Source organism: Rhodnius prolixus, unplaced genomic scaffold (assembly GCF_049639745.1).
Source record: "Rhodnius prolixus isolate KJV_2025 unplaced genomic scaffold, Rpr scaffold_14, whole genome shotgun sequence".
In the NCBI taxonomy this organism is placed as follows: Eukaryota; Metazoa; Arthropoda; class Insecta; order Hemiptera; family Reduviidae; genus Rhodnius; species Rhodnius prolixus.
In genome coordinates, this window is record NW_027411594.1 from 2,399,727 (window position 1) to 2,420,470 (window position 20,744).

Genomic DNA, 20,744 nt, shown 5'->3' on the forward strand with positions numbered 1-20,744 from the left:
AGTCTTCGATTTTATCTAATGGTTCTAATATGAGGAATTTACAGTAAAGTACGAGGTCTGTAAAATAAGTAATGAGACTGATTTTTTTATTCAAAAAGACTTACAATTCTATATTGGTCACCTTCAAAATAACTTCTTTCTGAAGCCACACAGCGCTGGAGACGTTTCTTCCACTCCTCATAGTTAGCAGTGCTCGAACTCATTCACCAGTATTTGTTCCTGGTCATCTTATCTGGTTTCCAAGAGCATTACGACTTAAATCTCCATAATGCAACTCACACTAGACCATTTCCGCTCTTCTAGTCGCTCTATCTCCACAAGGAGACACCCACTGTGAAGACTCCCTGTGGAGATGTGTACTTATCCTATCGTCCCATCTAGCTCCACTGTCACGCAAATGAGTTGAGTAACTCAGACGTGGACAGAGTAAGCTACTTCCGGATTACGTAGTTAAAAAATAAAAAGTTGAACAAATAAACATCCATCACCCCGACCGTTTCAATCGATTACATCACTCTAAATAGTTGTTTATGAAATGAAAATCTAGCAAACAAGCTAGCATCAAGGGGATGATGACCCCTTTTAGTTATTCATATCATTGCCAACCCTGGGTGGTTGTTCATTCGAGACGTTCGCTAAGTAAAAAGCATTCAGATATATTCATAGCAGAAGCGAGAGGTTGTCAAAAATGATGAATAGACTGTGTAAAATGCAGCAAAAAAAAACGATGAACCATATATACAAGGAGTTCTATTTAATTTCGTTTTTAAGTCGTTATGTAAAATTATATTTATTCCTTAATGTACAAGTAACTTTACACTTCCGTTTTAGTTTGTAGTCTGTAAATACGAAAATTTATTTATTTACCTAGATTTGCCCAACATGTCAATTAATCTTAGAGACAAAAATATGAAGCCGACAGCGGGGAACTACGTTAAGGTTAAAAGCGTAGAGTATTTCGGTACACTTTACATGAAAATCAAAACGTTTTTGTTTTAGAATCATTTAATAAATATTTTCAATTTTAAAAATACCAAAAATTATTATTTTTCATAAATTTTATAATATTTTCTTATTTGTACTTATTATATGAGTTGGAAAACATAAAAGTTTTAAATATCGTTTATTTTATAGGAAAACGAGGAAAAGAAAATTGGAAATGCTGTTCAAATCCGCCATTTACTAGGTTTATTTGCATATCCAGCGCTACCAACCTAGCCAAAATTTCATAGTTTCAACCAAACCTATGGCTTAAAAGACAATCCATGACAAAATGTACCCAACTTCTTTACATCCTACTTGGACGAAGATCTAAACTGAAAAGCTTAATTTATAACTCCACAGTTAAATCTATGTGGACCTACGGATTAACCAGACTCACTCGTCTCTACGGAATAATCTCTGGCGCTTTAGTCAGACTTTCCAAATACAGGTAGTCTTCGGGTTATGACGGTCTCTAGTTTCGACGTTTCGTGGTTACGACTCCCATTTACTGTACAGTACTGTACAGTATGTACTATGACAAGCCCGCGAACTACTGTACGTGATTTGGTGTGCAGCGGCCACGGGACCGAGGAAGACGGCGTCACCAGCATCCCAGTACGCCATTAACATCGTTGTCACGATCACTTTTTGCCCTTCATTATGGCTCCCAAACGTAAGGCAGACTATTCTGATGGCAGTGCATCGAAGAAAAGGAAGACCATCACCATGGAAGTGAAATTAGATATCGTAAAGTACACTACTGTTTTTTATTACTGTTTCATTTCATTATTAAACGTACTGTACAGTATTTTATATGTGTTTTTTGATAATTATGTAGGGTACTGTGTTAGGATAGGCTAAGTGCTTACAGTACTGTACTGTAATTATGGTAATACAGAACTGTACTGTACTGTATATGGAACAGTTAACGTATTTCCGAGTTACATCAAAAAATCGGTTTACAAAGCCGCGTAGGAACGGATCAGCGTCTTAAGTCGAGGACTACCTGTATGTCGACAATACAGGCATTGTTCAGTCTAAAATACGTACTATGACAAATACTCGTAGTTAGTGCCCCGTTCTAAGATACTAGACCCGATCGGTATGTCTTTAGTAAAAGCCAAGGGAAAATACCAGAAATACATTCTCATCGCCTTAATCCTTTTGTACGATCTCTTGCCTCTTCTACCATTCCTAACCATCCCCCACGGCTGACCTATCAGCAAAATGGGTATCACGACGAGAATGATGCCAATGGGGTAGTGATTCTTATCTTGCTATCGACGACGAACAGATTCCACTGTTCATCTGTTTCATTTATTGTGTTCTATCAAAGTATATAAGGATAATACAGCAAAAAGCACAAAGCACAGCTTAATTATTCCATGAATTAAAATAATAATAATAAAAAGGTTAATTTTAGAAAATTTCAAAAGAACTTAAAATGACTCATGGCAAAAATAAAAATACAAAGTACAAAATTAAAGTTAAAACAAGTTGGAAATGGTCAGAATACAGTTTAACCAGATAAATACTCTGAAGTCCTCCAACCCACTGCACCCAGCCAATTTTAATCTTAAGTGTTTACGTTGTTAATTAAACTTTAATGAAAATTTTCATGCAATAACTTGGAATTTATTATTACAAGTTTTAATAATAAAGTCACAATTAGGTTGAATTTTTTTTTCATTATTATTTATATTTTTATATTTATTTAAGCAATTTTATATCCTTTTAATTTTCTAAATATTTATTGACTAAATTTAAAAGGTAAATATTGCTTTAATAAATTTCCTAAGTGAAATTAATTGGGTCACTGCAAAAATTTCCCCCATCTTTAACGTTATTATCAACATTTCCCAATTTTCTTTACACTAATTCAAGCTGAACTATTTGAATTTTTTTTTTTTTCATAAAGTTTGGTCACAAGCTTCAGAAACCAGCTTGCAGGAAGCTTATTCAAGTATTACGATGGTTGACAAAAAGAAAAATAAAGGCTTTTTTCGTAAAAGCTTTTGTGAAAACATTGTCGTCAACTTGTTGTGATTGTCATCGTAATACCATAGCCTAGAATTTAATATTAATTGCAAAGAAGTGTTACGAATATGACAACGTATTGGTCTGCAAGGAGAGATTCAGTGGAGATTGGGTTTTTTCTTCTAAACAAGTGGCTGATTAACTCATTCTCTCTCAAGATCTTGGCACTTTTTGTGGCCTAGAGACTTGAATTATAATGTACGAGTACAACCGTGTATAGTAAAATACCTCAGAAAGTCGCCGAAATGATGGGTGAAAATCTTAGTCAGATTAAGAAGATGATTGATTATTAGCTTCGGGCCTAAGTTTTGATTGTTGATTGGTGAGAAAGTTAAATAATGTAAAATCCATTGCGACCTAAAAGATCTATTGTGGCTACTTAAGTACGTAGCTGAGATGGTTACTTACTTGTTCACCGTTTCTTCATCTTCTGTAGGTTTTGAACGTAATTTCGTAGGTTTTTTTTTAGGTCTTGATAATTCACTATGGTCAATTTTTCCTCAGCAAGGGTTTGTTCACAGCATAATGTCTGGGTAGGTTAGAAAGATTGGGATTGTGTAAGGAATAGATCCCTTAGGATTATACTGATGCCAAATTCTTCAAAAAATTAGCTGACCCTCTTAAATCTCCTAATATTACGATAGAACTACTTACAAAAAAGTCTCAATCAAATGAGCAAGGCTTACGGAAGTAAATACATCGCTTGGGCCAATCTAAGAACTAAAAGATTAGAAACCATGTACGGCTTCCAAAGCTCAGTCATATTTTCTTACTTCAAATTACTTTGCGTGCTGTACGATATTTTGATTTCCTGTTTGGGCAGGAAATGTACTTGAAGGGGCACTAATCTTCTTCACTCTGGACAAAATTAGTTGGAAGTAATTTAAATCAATAAGAACATACATTTAGTCACAATCAGATCGTTTTCACTGTAGAGGACGTCTTTTAAAATGTTCTCCAGTCCGTTCTACTTCCAGCCTTCTTCCACTATTTCATTCCAACCCTCTAGTCTGCTGACTCCCACTTAGATCCTGCTCCCAAATCTTTCGGAGGTGGCCTCTCATTCTAGTCTGTAGAGTGCCCTCGTGTGTTCTTACGGTAGCATCCCAATTTTTTTTCTCCTACTCCTGACTAACATCTTACTTAGGTGCCGTACTTCTGCTGCTTACTTTTTAGTTTTTCAGGCCTCAGACTCCCAGACATAAGTTAAAATGTGAAATATAAAACACATTGTCTTCTTAAATACAAACAAATTTAAACTAATCCGTAAAGATTTTTGTTATTACTTTAAATAGCGATAAGGGCACACTCAAGCTTATCTTAAATTGTTATTCGGCATTCATTTATTTTACTGTATAACAAAAATAACATCAGTTATTACCAAATATTGGCAAACTAGTCTCACTATCGTCATCCCCAGTTCCATGGAGAACCGTCTACTGTTTCTCTTGTTCTTGGCTTGCATTGTGACCTGTGTAGTTGCCTATCCACAAACAAAATGCGGATCTGAAGCCTCGCATGATCTATTTTTAGGCCGAAGACTTCCCGGTGATAAGTAAATATTGAATTCATATTTATTTTTCAAGTGTGAGTATTTTCGTAGCCGTAATTATTGGTAAAACTGTTTTGTTTTGAATGAATGACTGTCGCCCACATGGTTTTGATAGAGATATTTGTGTGTTCAGTTGGAACAGTCTTAGTACTAAATCCTGGAAATTCTGTTTGTATAGGTTTGTGTACCTGCTGCAGAAAGTATGGATTAGTGGAGATCTAGGAACTGTGAACTTGGGACTTCAGACTTGACCTGTGAGAAATGGACGCTGAATGAGTGAGCACTGTTGCCAATCCAAAGGTTAGGAGAAGTTTTTGAACTTGATTCATGAAATCCTTAAGAATAATTGTGTTGGTAGGTTGTAGATGAGGTAGGTGTCGATGAGTACAGTCATGAAAAGGAGATTTAAGTAGTTACTAATTTATAGGCACGAGCGGAATATTGTCATTTGATTAGGAAGGCTGAAGGGCTAAAGAAAATAGAAGATAATATTACTGAGTAAGAGTTTAGTGGCTAGCATTAACACTAACTTAGGAACGAGCTTAAATTACAATAACTAACTGGGGTAAACTAAATATAAACTATTTCTGAACTGAAATTGGATGAACTGAATGACGAGTAGAGCAAGGTCGTGAAGAGAGTGTAAGAATGAATCCTCAGCGAGTGGATGCAATGCCCTGAATGCGATTGAGTGAATACTCTTGGGCACCTTCAAATGTCTTGAGCCCTACCTGGCCATATCCCTCGTACAAGGATTGGCTGAACTGAATGACGAGTAGAGAAAGGTCGTGAAGAGAGTGTAAGAATGAATCCTCAGTGAGTGGATGCAATGGCTGAGTGCGATTAAGTGACCTTGTATACTCTTGGGCACCTTCAACTGTCTTGAGCCCTAACTGGCCATATCCCTCGCACAAGGATTGGCTGAACTGAATGACGAGTAGAGTAAGGTCGTGAAGAGAGTGTAAGAATGAATCCTCAGTGAGTGGATGCAATGGCTGAGTGCGATTAATTTTCCTTGTATACTCTTGGGCACCTTCTACTGTCTTGAGCCCTAACTGGCCATATCCCTCGTACAAGGATTGGCTGAACTGAATGACGAGTAGAGTAAGGTCGTGAAGAGAGTGTAAGAATGAATCCTCAGGGAGTGAATGCAATGGATGAATGCGAAGGAGTGTCCCTTTGCGGTGGTCTGGAGTCCTTATATACTCTTTGGCAACTTCTATTGTTCTGAGTCCTACCTGGCTTTAAAACCTTTCATAGCTGCTTCTTGAATTTCCTAATTTCCACAACGCTAAATTTATTAATCCTTAGTTGTATTGTTTAGTTCTTTTCAAGTCTTGTCTTTACATCTATTGCCTACAGTGTTTAGAACTGTTGTTCCATACCACTACTGCATGTAATCCAAGGAAGTCTTTCAAAGTGGTTTAGGTAGGTTGGTGGAGTTTGAAGGATGATGATGATTAAAAGTGCTTTTCTTTGTTTTTTGAACCGTCTAAATCCAAACTGATTATTTGTTATTACTTTGGAATTGTCCAGGATTGGAAGTACGTGTTCAAAAATATTTTTGGTTCAGTTTGCAGACTTGGGGATGTTTGTTTTTTGTTGTTTACGCCTTCCAAGAAAATTGTCAATTAGAATTGTGAAAATAGCGTGCCGGAAAATAGTGTTCTCGCATTGATTTTTCTTTTTCTGAAAACTAGTTCTGGATTACATTTTTTTTTAAAAAAAATAACATTTACTCCTAATTCTTATTTATTTACTGTCCAGATTGTTGTTCTCTGCACATGTAACAATGTCCAGTTCATTTCTAAGAGTAAAGAGTACAGACGTCATATGGCCTCCAAAAGACCAACATTTTTATGAATCTATCACTCGGGTGGAAGTCTACGACCAACAGACTGATGGCAGCGGAGGGTGCGCTTTTCTGATGGAAGGTGGAGTCGGCAATAACTATTTGAGATTACATTTGAAAACACAAAGAGGAGGGAAATTCGATTTCTTCATCAAGGTGTTCGGCAGATAAATTCTTCCTCCTTTTCGATTTGTATAAATTTTGAATGTAACAACAATTGTAATCTACATTAAATTGGCATTGTTTATGCGTAGTTCTTTACTTGGCCATCTCCGCAGGATCGCCAAAATCTCTGAAGAAATGATAGTCTACTTTCTCTGCCTTACTAGAATATTGAGCTTCTAAAGAGATTCTAAGAAGCAGTTTTTCTATACTTGGCATTTATTATCGCAAACTCATTCCTTAAGAATTCCTATCTTTGACTTCCTTTAAATCAGATTCGATTCCATTGATTTCAGGCCAAAGTATACTGTAGCATTAAACTTAGAAGTAGCTCCTGAGCAAAGTAGGAAATCTTAGCTTTCCTCCACTTAAGAACCGAATTCCATACTTCTCATTGACCCAAAACGTATTGTTTTCACTTCTTACTAAACGTTACCTAGCTGTCCATTGCCAAACACTTTCACAGCATGTGTTTCCATAATTTACAGCGATCTATCAAGAGGATCATCGAAATGGTGCCCGACATTATTGGAACAAAACTTTAGTGAATAAACTGGGTACTTTGGGAGGTGTTCTGTTCTCTTCTAAACTACCATTTCCGTTTATTGTACGATGCTAACTTCTGGGCATTTATGGGTACAAAAAACGGACCAAAATTCTAAGTTAGAAAAAAATTCCCGTCGGAAATAACAGTTAATGTGCAGAACATCTTATGGTGAACAATGTAACAGTGAAACTGACACGTTTACAGCACTTATCTAGGTCAGTTACAGGAAACTTTTACTCACGTTTAAACATGAAAATAAACTGCGATAACCGTAAGTCGTCTCCGTATTCCGTACAGATTTATTTTTATTTTTTAACTGAACACCCAAGACACACTCGCAGAACTCCCGACTTCCGGAAGTATTCATTCCCTACAGAGAGTACCGACTATAACCGGATGTTGAGGACGTAAGACTTTTCGTGAACGTCCGGTTAATTTCCGTTAAGAAAATATGATAATTATAATAACCATGATCATAGTATAATAACTTTAGGTTCTACAAATATTTAGCCACTTCTACGGAGCAATCTTCCACTTCTTTCTCATAACATCCGGCTTTATTGTCTGTAGCAACAATCACATTTCTTATAAAAGCAAGGATTTAAAGAGGAAAATGTTTTCACTTTCTCGTCTAGTATTTCAAAACCATTTTTCGTGAAAATTCGACAACTTGAAACTTTCCTATTCGTTCTCTTTCACTATGCCTGTCTTACTTTTACATTTTATTACTAATAATTGATAATTAAAAGACTTTGTGGATCTATGAGACTCAAGTTTTATATAACTCAGAAATATAAACATCTATTGGGGGTATAAAAATAGAAAGGTTAGAATAGCGCAAAGAGAAAACGCAAGTAAATTGCTTCGTAATCTGCGATTCTCAAATCTTAAGCAAAAAAAAATCTTCTGAAGGAGAAGAAATGTCGGTTCAATAAATAAAACCAACCTTTTTGAGGTAACCTAGATTTCCCAAGCATCTCCGCAACGTCAAGATTTTCCTAAGCAGCCATATTTTCTGGATTTTCTCGTAATTTTCTTTTCTTCAAAAGTAGGAATATAAATTTTATTATTATTCTTTTGTTTTTTCGTGTATTTTGAAAGATCTGTACTTACGCATTTACTCATTCCATTTTGGAGTCTTATCTCACATTGATGACAATGTGAAATAGTTACTCATCCAAAATTGGTTAGCGCATACTGGGGACTCTAATGCAGAGAACCCAGGTTCAAATCCAGCTGCTGGTCTTTGGATTTTTTTCTCTTCCTGGGAGCTTCCTATAGCTCATTGTCTGGTGCCCAAAGCCCGGCAGTGTACTGAAAAAGTCTCCGGGCGCCAATGACTTCAGATGTTGTCGATCCTTAAATTAAAAAAAAAATAAAAATCAACTACAATTAATTTTAAAGAAATTAATAATATCCTATAAATTTAGGACTTAAAAAAATTATATTCAAATTAAATTTTGTCACTTTATTTATTATACTAAAGGTGTGTCATCAACTGATAACGCTTCAACTCTTAGACGATCGCATCACCGAATTTAACCTTCTACATTAAAAGAAAATAATTCTAAATTTTATCTCAAGAATCAAAATTTTTATGTATTCCAAGAGTATTTAAAATATTTTTTAATTTACATCTCGAGTGGTTTTAAAATTTCAAAAAAATAGAATAAATAAGATAATACAAAAAAGATTAATTAGGCGATATATAAAGCGAAATCCCGTTTCACCATAGTAATTACAATTAAACGAAATGGGCATTAAACTAATGTTCTTGCTGATATTGGGCATTAGTGCCTCAGTTTGGGCATATCCAAAAACTGAATGCGGTTCAGGTCCCGTTCATAATTTGGTTCAAGGAAGGTCGGAGCCTGGAGAGAGGTTAGTGATGTAATTTTTCTTTGTGTGTACTTACAAATTATTAACTAAATCTCTTGCTTTAACTTAAATAAGAAAATGAAATTGTATTTCACTAGACAATAGATGTCAGATTTACGTAGTTGGAAACTAACATATTTTTTCTTTTTATCTGGTGTGTAGACTCACAAGACTTCCTCTTACGGTAAACTTACGCAATTAAATCAAACCTCAAACTTACAATTTTTAATAAAACAAATAGTTGACTTTAATATTATAAATGTGCACCTTAATGATTCTAATCTGTACTTAATTCCTGTTAAATCAATTAAGTAATGTTAATTCCATGATATGCAAACGGTGAGGTCGTATATTTCACTTTCAAGAAAAGTTCAGCCTTTTTTCCTCTAAAATTCATTGAAAATTTATGAAAATAATTTATTAAACCTTTCAAGTAATTACTTGGTAAAGCTTACAAAGAAAATCCCCAAACTAAATGCAAGTTTTGTAAAGTATTTGGGTAAATTTGATTAATTGATTTTGTACAAAAGTTTGTCCACGCAAAAACCACTATAACAAACAATATAAAATTTAAATCTTCTGCTTCCCTTCTTTTTAACTAATTTTGGATTATATAGATAACATTTAGGCAGACACATAGATCAATTTTGTAAAATTTACTTAGAGTACCTTAAAACTTTTAAATTTTTGATGATAAATAATTCTACAAAATCTGAATGATTGCATCAATTCACCTTAATCTAAGCTGGGTACTTAGGGTGGGGTACTGTTCTCGTCTAAACTACCATTTCCGTTTATTGTACGATTCTAAGTTCTCTTAGAATTTATGTGTACGAAAAGGCGAAACAAAATTCTATGAAGGAAATCACCTTCGGAAATAACAGTTAATGTGCAGAACATCTTGTGGTGAACATTGTAAAAATGAAACTGACACGTTTACAGCACTTATCTAGGTATGTTACAAGAAATGTTTACTCGCGTTTAAACATGAAAATAAACTGCGATAACAGAAAGACGACTCTGTATTGGCTACAGATTTATTTTTATTTTTTAACTGAACACCCAAGACACACTCGCAGAACTACCGACTTACGGAAGTTTTCGTTTCTCACCAAGAATACTAACCATAACCGGTTGGTGAGGACGTAGGACTTTTTGTGAATGTCCAGTTCATTTCCGTTGAGAAAATATATGCTGGACCTTGATTATCGTACGATAATTTCCCGTTCTACAAATATTTAGGCACCTCTTCAAAGCAAACATCAGCTACTTTCTCATAACATCCGGCTCTGTTGACTGTTGCACAATCACATATCTTATAAAAGCAAGAGATTTATCCTCTGTTAATTTCATTTTATATTCACCGAAATTGTTCTGTATATATAAATATATATTTTTTAGATTACTGTACACAAACAGAGTGAAAATGCCCAAATCTTTCTTAAGAGTCAAAACTTATGACTTTGAATGGCCGAACAGTAGCGGGGCAATTTTCAATCATATAACCAGGTATGAAGTTCTTGATCAAATTCATGACGGATCTGGTGGCTGTGCTTTCCTCACTGGAGGCGGTCCTGGAACGAACTTCTTAAAACTTCATCTGAAAACTCAACGTGGAGGAAGCTTTGATTTCTTCATTTACATTTATGGAAGATAAATTTCATCTTTTTGGAAGATCATTGTGAAATTGTTACATCAATAAAATACAGGCCGTTCATAATAATTACAATCATGTGTTTATTCATTTTATTTGTTTAATATTTCTCTTACAAAACTGGTATTGTCCTTAACCTTGGACAGTATTTGGACCGAAGACTGTCTTGGAACCCGCTCATCCGACTTGTACGAACTGATATTAACACGCGTTATCGACTACTTAAGAGACTGCTAGACACTTAATAACAAACTGTCTGATACACAATTCTAAACTAAAACCCATCTGGATTGAACTGGGGGTTTCAAGTAAACGCTTCAATCTTCAAAAAATTTAATCTCTTCAATCGTAAATTCTCCGCACTCCATTATCGGCTCCATTTTATGTTTCAAATCTAACCATTCACACAGAGCTAGAAGTCCTGGTAGCTCGAACTAGCTCTAAAAACTTTCATCAGAATTGACAGTCTCTTGGTCCATCATTTATCATCTCATCACCCACCAGATCATCCTCCTATTCAATTAAAATGCCAATGAGCTAGCGATTTTCTCTCTCTTCTAAAGAGAGTTGTTAGTCCTAGATACGACTTTTAGGGAGTGCTACCTCTGGGGTAACTTCTCCCCTTAGTTAGGGAGTGTGAAGTAGTGTCAATTATTGTCATTCTTACTAATAATGTATCTAGCGATTGTGTAACAGTTTTTTGAAAAAAGTTCTCTAATGTGCACTGCAAAGTTGCTGTAAGATGAAACTAGAGAATTCGATTTGGCCCCGCCTTCTTTAACAGGAAATTCCACTCTATGATCGCATTTTTTCACTTTTTTTAAAATTCTTTTTCAAATTTTAAGATTACAAATAGGTACTCTCGTTTATAGATTGTGTAATTAGCTAAAAGAATTCCAGCTAGAGATGACTTTCTTTCCGTTGGGGGAAAAACTGAGAACAGTAGTACTTGAAAATCCACATGTTAAGAACGCTGCTGGATTCATGTAGTAATAATTTTGCAGCAATCTATCAAGATGATCATCGAAATGGCGCCCGACAATCCCTAAGGGAACGAAACCTTAGTGACTTTAGGCGCACTGTTAATAATCAATTTTTACCCCCAAAGTCTTTTAGAAAATCGTTCATTTACCATATGATTACAGTTTTGCGTCATGAACTAACTTACCGTGCACAAAATGATTTCGCCTTAAAATTTACATCAATCAATACGTTGTCTATTTATATCAGTTCCGCTAAATCATATTAATGGAAGCTAACACAAAAAATAATGGTTTAATTAATTTATTTACGCGAAAACAGCAAAGAAACCTGACGTTTATTATTACTAGTATGTAATTACTGGTGATGATTTGAATGTGGTTAATCAGCAATGTTGGTTATCAGTATTTAGAACTGAATAGTTTACTGATTTCTTACATCTAAATGATGTTTTTATTTTGATTAGATGAGATACTTCAATTTGGAAGTGTCGTTTCGTTATTTTGTCCAATTTCTTCATCGTGTTGCCATGTTAACAGTTGTTCACGTAATTTTGGTTATATTTTTGTTCTTCAAATAATTTTATTTTGGTTTTCTCTTTCTCTTTTTAGGGTTAAGCCTATGAAAAATGAGTGCATCTAAAGCGGAAGTGTTTTCTCACGAGTGTGGTTACAACATACGCCTTCGGCTCGTGCCATAATATTCCACACTCGTACGTAAAAAGTCACTTTCTGCTTCAGTTTTGCATACAAAACTTTTTCGCCTTGCTCTGGCCTTAAGTTTGTTTGACCCTTCCATTCTTGCGTCTTATTGCGCTTCCATCAAGGCACCATGTTTCTTGGCTTTCGAATTTTACTCTGCCTGCATTTGTATTCGCTGAATTGCCATCATCGCCGCCTTTGACTCGTTTCCTTCTTGCCACATAATCCTACAATCTACATATTCTAATTCTGGTCATTCCTCTTTCCTTGCATTTTATGGCGCCCAAAGAATATCTATGTAGATATAACTCTTTTGTGTTACTGCCGAAAAAATAATATAAAGATAAATAGAACCGGTATTATCTTCACTAAACTTCTGAGAGAGGTGGAAAGGACAAAGAGATGGAAAAGATCTGATAGAAATCAGAAGAAGATGAATGTATTGAGGAAAGAAAAGATTCAGCTGCTGCTTGCTGAGGGTGGGTTTGTAGAAATGTCACCTTTTGTTACGTATTGTTAAAAGATCTTCTTTTAGATTTTAGAGAGATCGACGATCCAAACAATTAAGGAAATTCAACTCTTATTTTTCACTAAAGAAAACTGAAATACAATTTTTAAAAAACTGTTCAAACTATTTTCCTGCCTGATAAGTCGGACATAGATACTTTTTATTATTATAATTATCATTAATTTTGAGGTGCGTCCATAAATTTATACAAACTGAAAGGCTATACAGGAAATTACATGAATTTAATAATCTGCATATTTTAATTGTAATATAAAAATTAATACAGTTATTGTAAGTTAATTTTATAGATCATTGAAATGATCTTAAGAAAACTTAAACACACACAATTGAGAAAAATGTTTTCATTTCCTCGTCTTGTTTTTTGAAAACTGTTTTTCGTGAAAATTCGACAACCTGGAACTTTCCTCTTTATTCTCTTTCACTATGCCTTTATTTACCTGTCTTACTTTTACCTTTTATTACTAATAATTGATAATTAAAAGATTCTGTAGATCTATGAGACTCAAGTTTTATATAACCTAGAATTCAATCAACAATATGTAAGAAGTTGTACTTTCGTGGTATTGTCGGAGTGAATTTCCTATTTCACTTAATTTGCAAGAAATCTTCAGAAAGACTTGGGCTTGGCACGTCGTCATAGGCCTTGTTTAGTAGTCGTATTTTAGACGCAGAATGCTTTGTATTACGTTAAAGCAGCCAAAAAAAATTCTTAACTAAAAGAGTCTGAAAAGAAATTGAATTAAAGCAGTGGACAAGAAAGGGAAAAATGAATCCATGTGGGCAAAGGAAGCTGTCAAGTTGGATCAATTAGGTCCTACAAAATTAGATCAAAGAAAGGTACCAGAGTCCTGATAATAGAATGAAGGAAATTTAAGCATCTGTTGGGGGTAAAAATAGAAAGGTGAGCACACAGCGGAAAGGCAAGTAAATTGCTTCGTAATCTGCGATTCTCGAATCCTAAGAAAAAAAAAACAAAAATTCTTCTTCTGAAGAAGTAAAAAATAAAGCCTTTGTGAAGAGTCTTCATCATTTCTTTCTTTATGATAGTTTCCTACTTAAGTGAGGGCTTCTTTAAATTTAACATTTCTCCTTTTTTGGGGGGTGCCAAATGTTTCTTTGCCTTCATCTTAGAAGAAAGAAAATTGTACGACGGTTCAATAAATAAAACCAACCTTTTTGAAGTAACCTAGATTCCCCAAGCTTCTCCAAAACGTCACGATTTTCCTAGGTAGCCATATTTTCTGGAAACACTCGCAATTAGTGTCTTCATATCAGGATATGATATCCACCAAAAATCAAGACAAAATTCCTATAAAAAGATTTCCTCGTAATTTTCTTTCCTTCAAAAGTAGGAATAAAAAGTTTATTATTATTATTTTGTTTGTTCCTGTATTTTGAAAGATCTGTACTTACGCATTCACTCATTCCATTTTGGAGCCTTATTTCACATTGATGGCGTAATGAAATCGTTCCTTTATCAAAATTGGTTAGCGTATACTGAGGATTCTAATGCAGAGAACCCAGGTTCAAATCCAGCTGCTGGTCCTTAGATATTTTCTCTTCCTAGGAGCTACTTACAGCTCACTGTCCGGAGATGATGTCCGCGACGAGAGAATATTGTCCAAAGGCCGGCAGTAGACCAATGACATCAGATGTTGACGCGTCTTAAATTGAAGAAAGAAAAGTTCAACCACAATTAATTTTAAAGAAATAAATAATACCCTATATATCTAGAAAATAAAAAAAGAATGAGTTAGTTTTTATTACTTTATTAATTGTACTAAAGGTGAGACATCACCTGATATAACACTCCCACCTCTCAGACGATCGCATCACCGAATTGAACATTACTTCTGCATTAAACAAAAATCATTCTACATTTTATCACAAGGATAAACAATTCATGTATTCCAAGAATATTAACAATATTTTTTAATTTAGATCTCGAGAGTTATTAAAATTTCCAAAAAAATAAAATAGATAATAATAAAATAAAGATTATTTAGACGATATATAAAGAGAAAGAAGACGAGTGTCACCATTTATAATTATTGGAAAAATAATTACAGTTAAATAAAATGGGCATTAAACTAGTGTTTTTGCTAATATTGGGCATTAGTGCCTCAGTTTGGGCATATCCAAAAACTGAATGTGGTTCAGGTCCCGATCATAATTTGGCCAAAGGATTCAGAAGGCGAGGAGACAGGTTGGTGATGTACTTTTTTTTCGTTGTCTTTACTTACAAATTATTAACTAAGTCTCTTGCTTTAACTTGAATAAGAAAATGAAATTGTATTTCACACGACAATAGATGTCAGATTTACGTAGGTGGAAACTAACATATTTTTTCTTTTTATCTGGTGTGTAGACTCACAAGACTTCCTCTTACTGTAAACTTACGAAATTAAACTTTCCTTAAACTTACAATTGGTAATAAAACCAATAGTTGACTTTAATATTATAAATATGCACCGGAATTCTTGTTAAATCAAGTAAGTAATGTTAATTCCATGATATCCAAGCGATGAGAGCGTACATTTCACTTTGATGAAAAGTTTAGCCATTTTTCATCTAAAATTGCCCTGTTCTTTAATGGAAAATTGATCAAAATAAATTATTATAATTTATAAACCAAATTTAAAGCAATTAATTGGTGGAGCTTTCAAAAAAAACAAATAAACGTAAAATTGATAAAGTATTTGGACACTTGGTTTGTGCTTTGTCCACGCAAAAACCACCATAACAAAAAATAACAAATTTAAATCGTCTGCTTTCCCTGTTCTTAATTGATATTGGGCTACATAGATAACTTTTAGGCTGACCCATAGATCAATTTTGTAAAATTTGCTTAGAGTACCTTAAGACTTGGAAATTATCCGTGATAATTAACTCTACAAAATCTGGATGATTGCACCACTTCAACTTAATCTAAGCTAGGTACTTAGGGAGTTGTACTGTTCTCGTCTAAAGTACCATTTCCGTTTATTGTACGTTTCTAATTTCTCTGCATTTATGTGTACGAAAAGGCGAACCAAAATTCTATGAAGAAAATCACCTTCGGAAATAACAGTTAATGTACAGAACATCTTATGGTGAACAATGTAACAATGAAACTGACACGTTTACAGCACTTATCTAGGTCAATTACAGGAAACGTTTACTCACGTTTAAACATGAAAATAAACTGCGATAACCGTAAGTCGTCTCTGTATTCCGTACAGATTTATTTTTATTTTTTAACTGAACACCCAAGACACACTCGCAGAACTCCCGACTTCCGGAAGTATTCATTCCCTACAAAGAGTACCGACTATAACCGGATGATGAGGACGTAAGACTTTTCGTGAATGTCCGGTTAAATTCCGTTAAAAAAATATGATAATTATAATAACCATGATCATAGTATAATAACTTTAGGTTCTACAAATATTTAGCCACTTCTACGGAGCAATCTTCCACTTCTTTCTCATAACATCCGGCTTTGTTGTCTGTAGCAACAATCACATTTCTTATAAAAGCAAGGATTTATCCTTTGTTAATTTCATTTTTTATATTCATAGAAATTGTTTTATTTATATTTTAGATTACTGTACACAACCAGAGTGCAAATGCCCAAATCATTCTTAAGAGTCAAATCTTATGACTTTAATTGGCCAGACAGTAGTAGGCAATCCAATTTCATAACCCGATTTGAAGTTCTTGATGAACATCATGACGGATCTGGTGGCTGCGCTTTCTTCACTGGAGGCGGTCCTGGAACGAACTTCTTAAAACTTCATCTGAAAACACAAAGAGGAGGAAGATTTGATTTCATCATTAACATTTATGGAAGTTAAATTTCATTTTTTTTGAAGATAATTATGAAATTGTTTCATCAATAAAATAAAGACCATGTATAATGATTATAATCATTTGTTTATTTAGTTTTATTTTTTTAAATATTTCTCTTACAAAATTGGTATTGTTCTTATATTGGACTGTATTTGGACCGAAGACTGTCTTGGAACCGGCACACTCGACTTGTACGAACTGATATTTATACGTGTTATCGACTACATAAGAGGCTACTAGATAAAACGAGCTAATCTTTCACTTATTAATAACAAACAGTCTGATTTACAATTCTAAACTAAAACCCACCTTGTTTGAACTGTGGGGTTCAACGAAACGCTTCAATCTTCAACGAATTCAATCTCTTCAATCGGAAATTCTCCGCACTGTAGTTAACGGCTCCATTTTATGTTTCAAATCTAACCATCCGCACAGTCTTGGAAGTCCTGGTAGCTCAAACTAGCTCTAAAAACTTTCTTCAGAACTTGTCCATCATTTCTCATCTCATCACCCTCCAGGTCATCCTCCCAGACGATTAAAACATTAGTGATCTCGCGTTTTTTCTCTCATTTAAAGAGAGTTGTTAATCCCAGACTCGACTTTTAGGGAGTGTTACCTCTGGGGTAACTTCTCCCCTCAGTTAGGGTGTGTGAAGTAGTGTCAATAATTATCATTCTTACTAATAATGTATCTAGCGATGGTGTAACGTAACTACTAAATTAATAAAAAACAAAAACTATTGTGATCATGCTAAATTTTAGCGAAATGAAATTCACACCGGAAGTACTATTCACCTCAGATAGTTTTTCGAAAAACAGTTTTGAAATGTGCACTGCAAAGTTGCTGTAAGATGAAACTAGAGAATTCGATTTGGCCCCGCCCACTTTAACAGGAAATTCCACTTTATTGATTGCATTTTATTGACGCGCATTGATTTAATGAAAATATAAAATTAAACATCAATTAATTTTAAACAGATAAATAATATCCTATAAATTTATAAATTAAAAAAATGAATGAGCTATTAAATGATAATTTTTATTACTTTATTTATTATACTAAAGGTGAGACAACACCTGATTGCGCTTCCAACATTCAGACGATCGCATCACCGAATTGAAACTTACTTCTACGTTAAAAGATAATAATTCTAAGTTTTATCTCAAGGATAAACACTTTACGCATTCCAAGAATATTAACAATATTTTTTAATTTAGATCTCGAGAGTATTTAATATTGGAAAAATAATTACAATTAAATAAAATGGGTATTAAGCTGGTGTTCTTGCTGATATTGGGCATTAGTGCCTCTGTTTGGGCTTATCCAAAAACTGATTGCGGTTCAGGTCCCGAACATAATTTGGTTCAAGGAAGGAGGGAACCTGGAGGCAGGTTAGTGATGATCTATTTCTTTGTCTTTACTTACAAATTATTAACTAACTCTCTCGCTTTAACTTAAATAAGAAAATGAAATTGCATTTCACTAGACAATAGAAGTCAGATTTATCATTTCACGTTGCTGGAAACTAACACACACATACATTTTTATATATGTGCTAACACTCAGATGACCTTCTCTTACGTTAAACTTAAGTAATTAAATTCTCCTCAAACCTCAAACTTACAATTTGTAATAAAACAAATAGTTGACTTTAATATTATAAATTTGCAACGTAATGATTCTAATCTGTACTTAATTTCTGCTAAATCAATGAAATAATATTAATTCCAAGATATACAAACGGCGAGGTGGTGCATTTCACTTTGAAGAAAAGTTCAGCCCTTTTTCCTCTAAAATTTCCCTTTTCTTTAACGGAAAATTGATCAAAATAAATTATTATAATTATTAAACCAAATTTAATGCAATTACTTGGTGGAGCTTTGAAAAAAACAAAATAAACGTAAAATTGATAAAGTATTTGGGCACTTTTGGTTTGTCCTTTGTCCACGCAAAAACCACCATAACAAGTAATATCAAATTTAAATCGTCTGCTTTCTTTCTATTTAACTGATTTTGGGTTACATAGATGACTTTTAGTTTGACACATAGATCAATTTTATAAAATTTACTTAAATTTACCCTCAATTTAAAAATCATCGGTGATAATTAAGTCTAATAAATTCTGGACGATTGCATCACTTCACCTTAATCTAAGCTGGGTACTTAGGGAGGTGTAGTGTTCTCGTCTAAAGTACCATTTCCGTTTATTGTAAGATGCTCACTTCTGGGCATTTATGGGTACAAAAAACGGACCAAAATTCTAAGTTAGGAAAAAAATTCACGTCGGAAATAACAGTTATTGTACAGAACCTCTTGTGGTGAACAATGTAAAAATGAAACTGACACGTTTACAGCACTTATCTACGAGTTATGTTACAGGAAACGTTTGCTCACGTTTAAACTGCGATAACACCAAGTCTGCTATTTATTTGCTACAGATTTATTTTTATTTTTTAACTGAACACCCAAGACACACTCGGTGACTGCCGACTTCTTTCGTATCTGACAGAGAATGTTGACCATAACCGGATGGTGAGGACGTAAGACTTTTCGTGAATGCCCAGTTCATTTCCGCGGGGAAAATATGATAATTACAATAACCATGATCATAGTATAATAACTTTAGGTTCTACGAATATTTAGCCACTTCTACGGAGCAATCTTCCACTTCTTTCTCATAACATCCGGCTTTGTTGTCTGTAGCAACAATCACATTTCTCATTTAAGCAAGAGATTTATCCTCTGTTCATTTCATTTTTTATATTCTTGTTTTATATATAATTTTTAGATTATTATTCACAACCAGAGTGAAGATGCCCAAATCTTACTTCAGAGTCCAAAGTTATGACATTAAGTGGCCAAACAGTAGTGGGGTAACTTTCGATCACATAACCAGATTTGAAGTTCATGATCAACTTCATGACGGAACTGGTGGCTGTGCTTTCCTCTCTGGAGGCGGTCCTGGAAAGAACTTCATAAAATTTCATCTGAAAACACAAAGGGGAGGAAGCTATGATTTCGTCATTAAGATTTATGGAAGATAAATTTCATTTTTTTGGTAGATAATTACGATATTATTACATCAATAAAATAAAGTCAGTGCACAAGAATTACAATCATGTGTATATTTACTTTTATTTGTTTAATATTTTTCTTACAAAATTTGTATTGTCCTTAACTGTATTTGGACCAAAGGCTGTCTTGGTATACTCAATGAAACGAACTGAAGTTAACACGCGTTATCGACTACTTAAGAGACTACTAAACAAAACGATCTAATCTTGCACTTAAGAACAAACTGTCTGAATCACACTTCTATGCTAAAACCCACCAGGATTGAACTGTGGGGTTCAACGGTACGCTTCACTGTTTAGACGAACATTCTCCGCACTATCATTAACCGCTCCGTTTGATGTTTCAAGTCTAACCATTCGCACGCACTTGGAAGTCCTGCTAGCTGGAAGCTGTCATGTTGGCTCAATTAGGACCCACAAAATTAGATCAAAGAAATGTACTAGAATACTAAGAATAGAATAAAGACAATTTAAGCATCTGTTGGGGGTAAAAATAGATAGGTTAGCTCACCGAGGAAAGGCAAGTAAATTGCTTCGTAATCTGCGATTCTCGAATCTTAAGAAAAAAAACAAAAATTCTTCTTCTGAAGAAAAGGAAAGCCTTTTTGAAGAGCCTTCATCATTTCTTTATAACAATTTCCTATTTAAGTAAGGACTTCTTTAAATTTAACATTTCTCCTTTATTGGGGGTGCCAAATGCTTCTTTGCCTTCATCTTAGAAGAAAAAAGAAAATTGTACGTCGGTTCAATAAATAAAACCAACCTTTTTTGAGGTAACCTAGATTCCCCAAGCTTCTCCCAAAGTCTCGATTTTCCTAAGCACCCATATTTTCTGGATACAATGGCAATAATCTTGATATCGGAATAATATATTCACCAAAAACTACGAGAAAATTCCTGTAAAAAATATTTCCTCGTAATTTTCTTTCCTTCAAAAGTAGGAGTAAAAAATTAATTATTAT

At 34.2% G+C, this 20,744-nt stretch overlaps 4 protein-coding genes and 1 long non-coding RNA gene across 14 annotated transcripts in view; 4 read left to right on the top strand and 1 right to left on the bottom strand.

The window, feature by feature from the left end:
- LOC141451652 (uncharacterized) overlaps positions 1 to 20,744 on the bottom strand; it is a 41,699-nt gene that overhangs the window by 8,235 nt on the left and 12,720 nt on the right. For 6 of the 9 annotated variants that reach the window (XR_012456978.1, XR_012456974.1, XR_012456975.1 and 3 more), the window contains 6 exons: positions 20,546 to 20,679; positions 19,537 to 19,695; positions 14,645 to 16,656; positions 14,291 to 14,541; positions 14,050 to 14,186; positions 8,248 to 8,492 (listed from right to left, as the gene is read on the bottom strand). This is a non-coding gene — a long non-coding RNA (uncharacterized lncRNA). Of the gene's footprint in view, positions 1 to 8,247; positions 8,493 to 10,852; positions 12,670 to 14,049; positions 14,187 to 14,290; positions 14,542 to 14,644; positions 16,657 to 19,536; positions 19,696 to 20,545; positions 20,680 to 20,744 lie in introns of those variants that run through there. The other 3 variants (XR_012456976.1, XR_012456979.1, XR_012456977.1) reach the window with 3 other exon arrangements.
- LOC141451642 (probable salivary secreted peptide) lies at positions 4,374 to 6,658 on the top strand. 2 transcript variants are annotated; one of them, XM_074123104.1, is made up of 3 exons: positions 4,374 to 4,576; positions 4,752 to 4,873; positions 6,341 to 6,364. In XM_074123104.1, the coding sequence occupies exons 1-2, from the start codon at positions 4,446 to 4,448 to the stop codon at positions 4,822 to 4,824; spliced, it is 204 nt and encodes a 67-aa protein (XP_073979205.1). In that variant the 5' UTR covers positions 4,374 to 4,445; the 3' UTR covers positions 4,825 to 4,873; positions 6,341 to 6,364. The 2 variants fall into 2 exon arrangements, with proteins under 2 accessions (XP_073979205.1, XP_073979204.1); XM_074123103.1 differs by lacking the exon at positions 4,752 to 4,873 and having other exon boundaries at positions 4,392 to 4,576; positions 6,341 to 6,658.
- Positions 8,858 to 10,756, top strand: LOC141451643 (probable salivary secreted peptide). Its single transcript, XM_074123105.1, has 2 exons — positions 8,858 to 9,015; positions 10,414 to 10,756. The coding sequence occupies exons 1-2, from the start codon at positions 8,888 to 8,890 to the stop codon at positions 10,667 to 10,669; spliced, it is 384 nt and encodes a 127-aa protein (XP_073979206.1). The 5' UTR covers positions 8,858 to 8,887; the 3' UTR covers positions 10,670 to 10,756.
- Positions 14,950 to 16,785, top strand: LOC141451648 (probable salivary secreted peptide). Its single transcript, XM_074123109.1, has 2 exons — positions 14,950 to 15,083; positions 16,461 to 16,785. Exons 1-2 carry the CDS (start codon positions 14,956 to 14,958, stop codon positions 16,711 to 16,713), a joined length of 381 nt encoding a protein of 126 aa, XP_073979210.1. The 5' UTR covers positions 14,950 to 14,955; the 3' UTR covers positions 16,714 to 16,785.
- LOC141451644 (probable salivary secreted peptide) lies at positions 16,855 to 20,552 on the top strand. The gene is made up of 2 exons (XM_074123106.1): positions 16,855 to 18,099; positions 19,497 to 20,552. Exons 1-2 carry the CDS (start codon positions 17,972 to 17,974, stop codon positions 19,750 to 19,752), a joined length of 384 nt encoding a protein of 127 aa, XP_073979207.1. The 5' UTR covers positions 16,855 to 17,971; the 3' UTR covers positions 19,753 to 20,552.

Excerpts from the sequence above, each read along its gene's own strand:
- LOC141451644 (XM_074123106.1), top strand. The coding sequence starts at position 17,972 with ATGGGTATTAAGCTGGTGTTCTTGCTGATATTGGGCATTAGTGCCTCT. Across the intron at positions 18,100-19,496 it reads AGGAGGGAACCTGGAGGCAG|ATTATTATTCACAACCAGAG; the intron begins GTTAGTGATGAT and ends TATAATTTTTAG.
- LOC141451642 (XM_074123103.1), top strand. The coding sequence starts at position 4,446 with ATGGAGAACCGTCTACTGTTTCTCTTGTTCTTGGCTTGCATTGTGACC. Across the intron at positions 4,577-6,340 it reads CGAAGACTTCCCGGTGATAA|ATTGTTGTTCTCTGCACATG; the intron begins GTAAATATTGAA and ends TTTACTGTCCAG.
- LOC141451643 (XM_074123105.1), top strand. The coding sequence starts at position 8,888 with ATGGGCATTAAACTAATGTTCTTGCTGATATTGGGCATTAGTGCCTCA. Across the intron at positions 9,016-10,413 it reads AGGTCGGAGCCTGGAGAGAG|ATTACTGTACACAAACAGAG; the intron begins GTTAGTGATGTA and ends TATATTTTTTAG.
- LOC141451648 (XM_074123109.1), top strand. The coding sequence starts at position 14,956 with ATGGGCATTAAACTAGTGTTTTTGCTAATATTGGGCATTAGTGCCTCA. Across the intron at positions 15,084-16,460 it reads TTCAGAAGGCGAGGAGACAG|ATTACTGTACACAACCAGAG; the intron begins GTTGGTGATGTA and ends TTTATATTTTAG.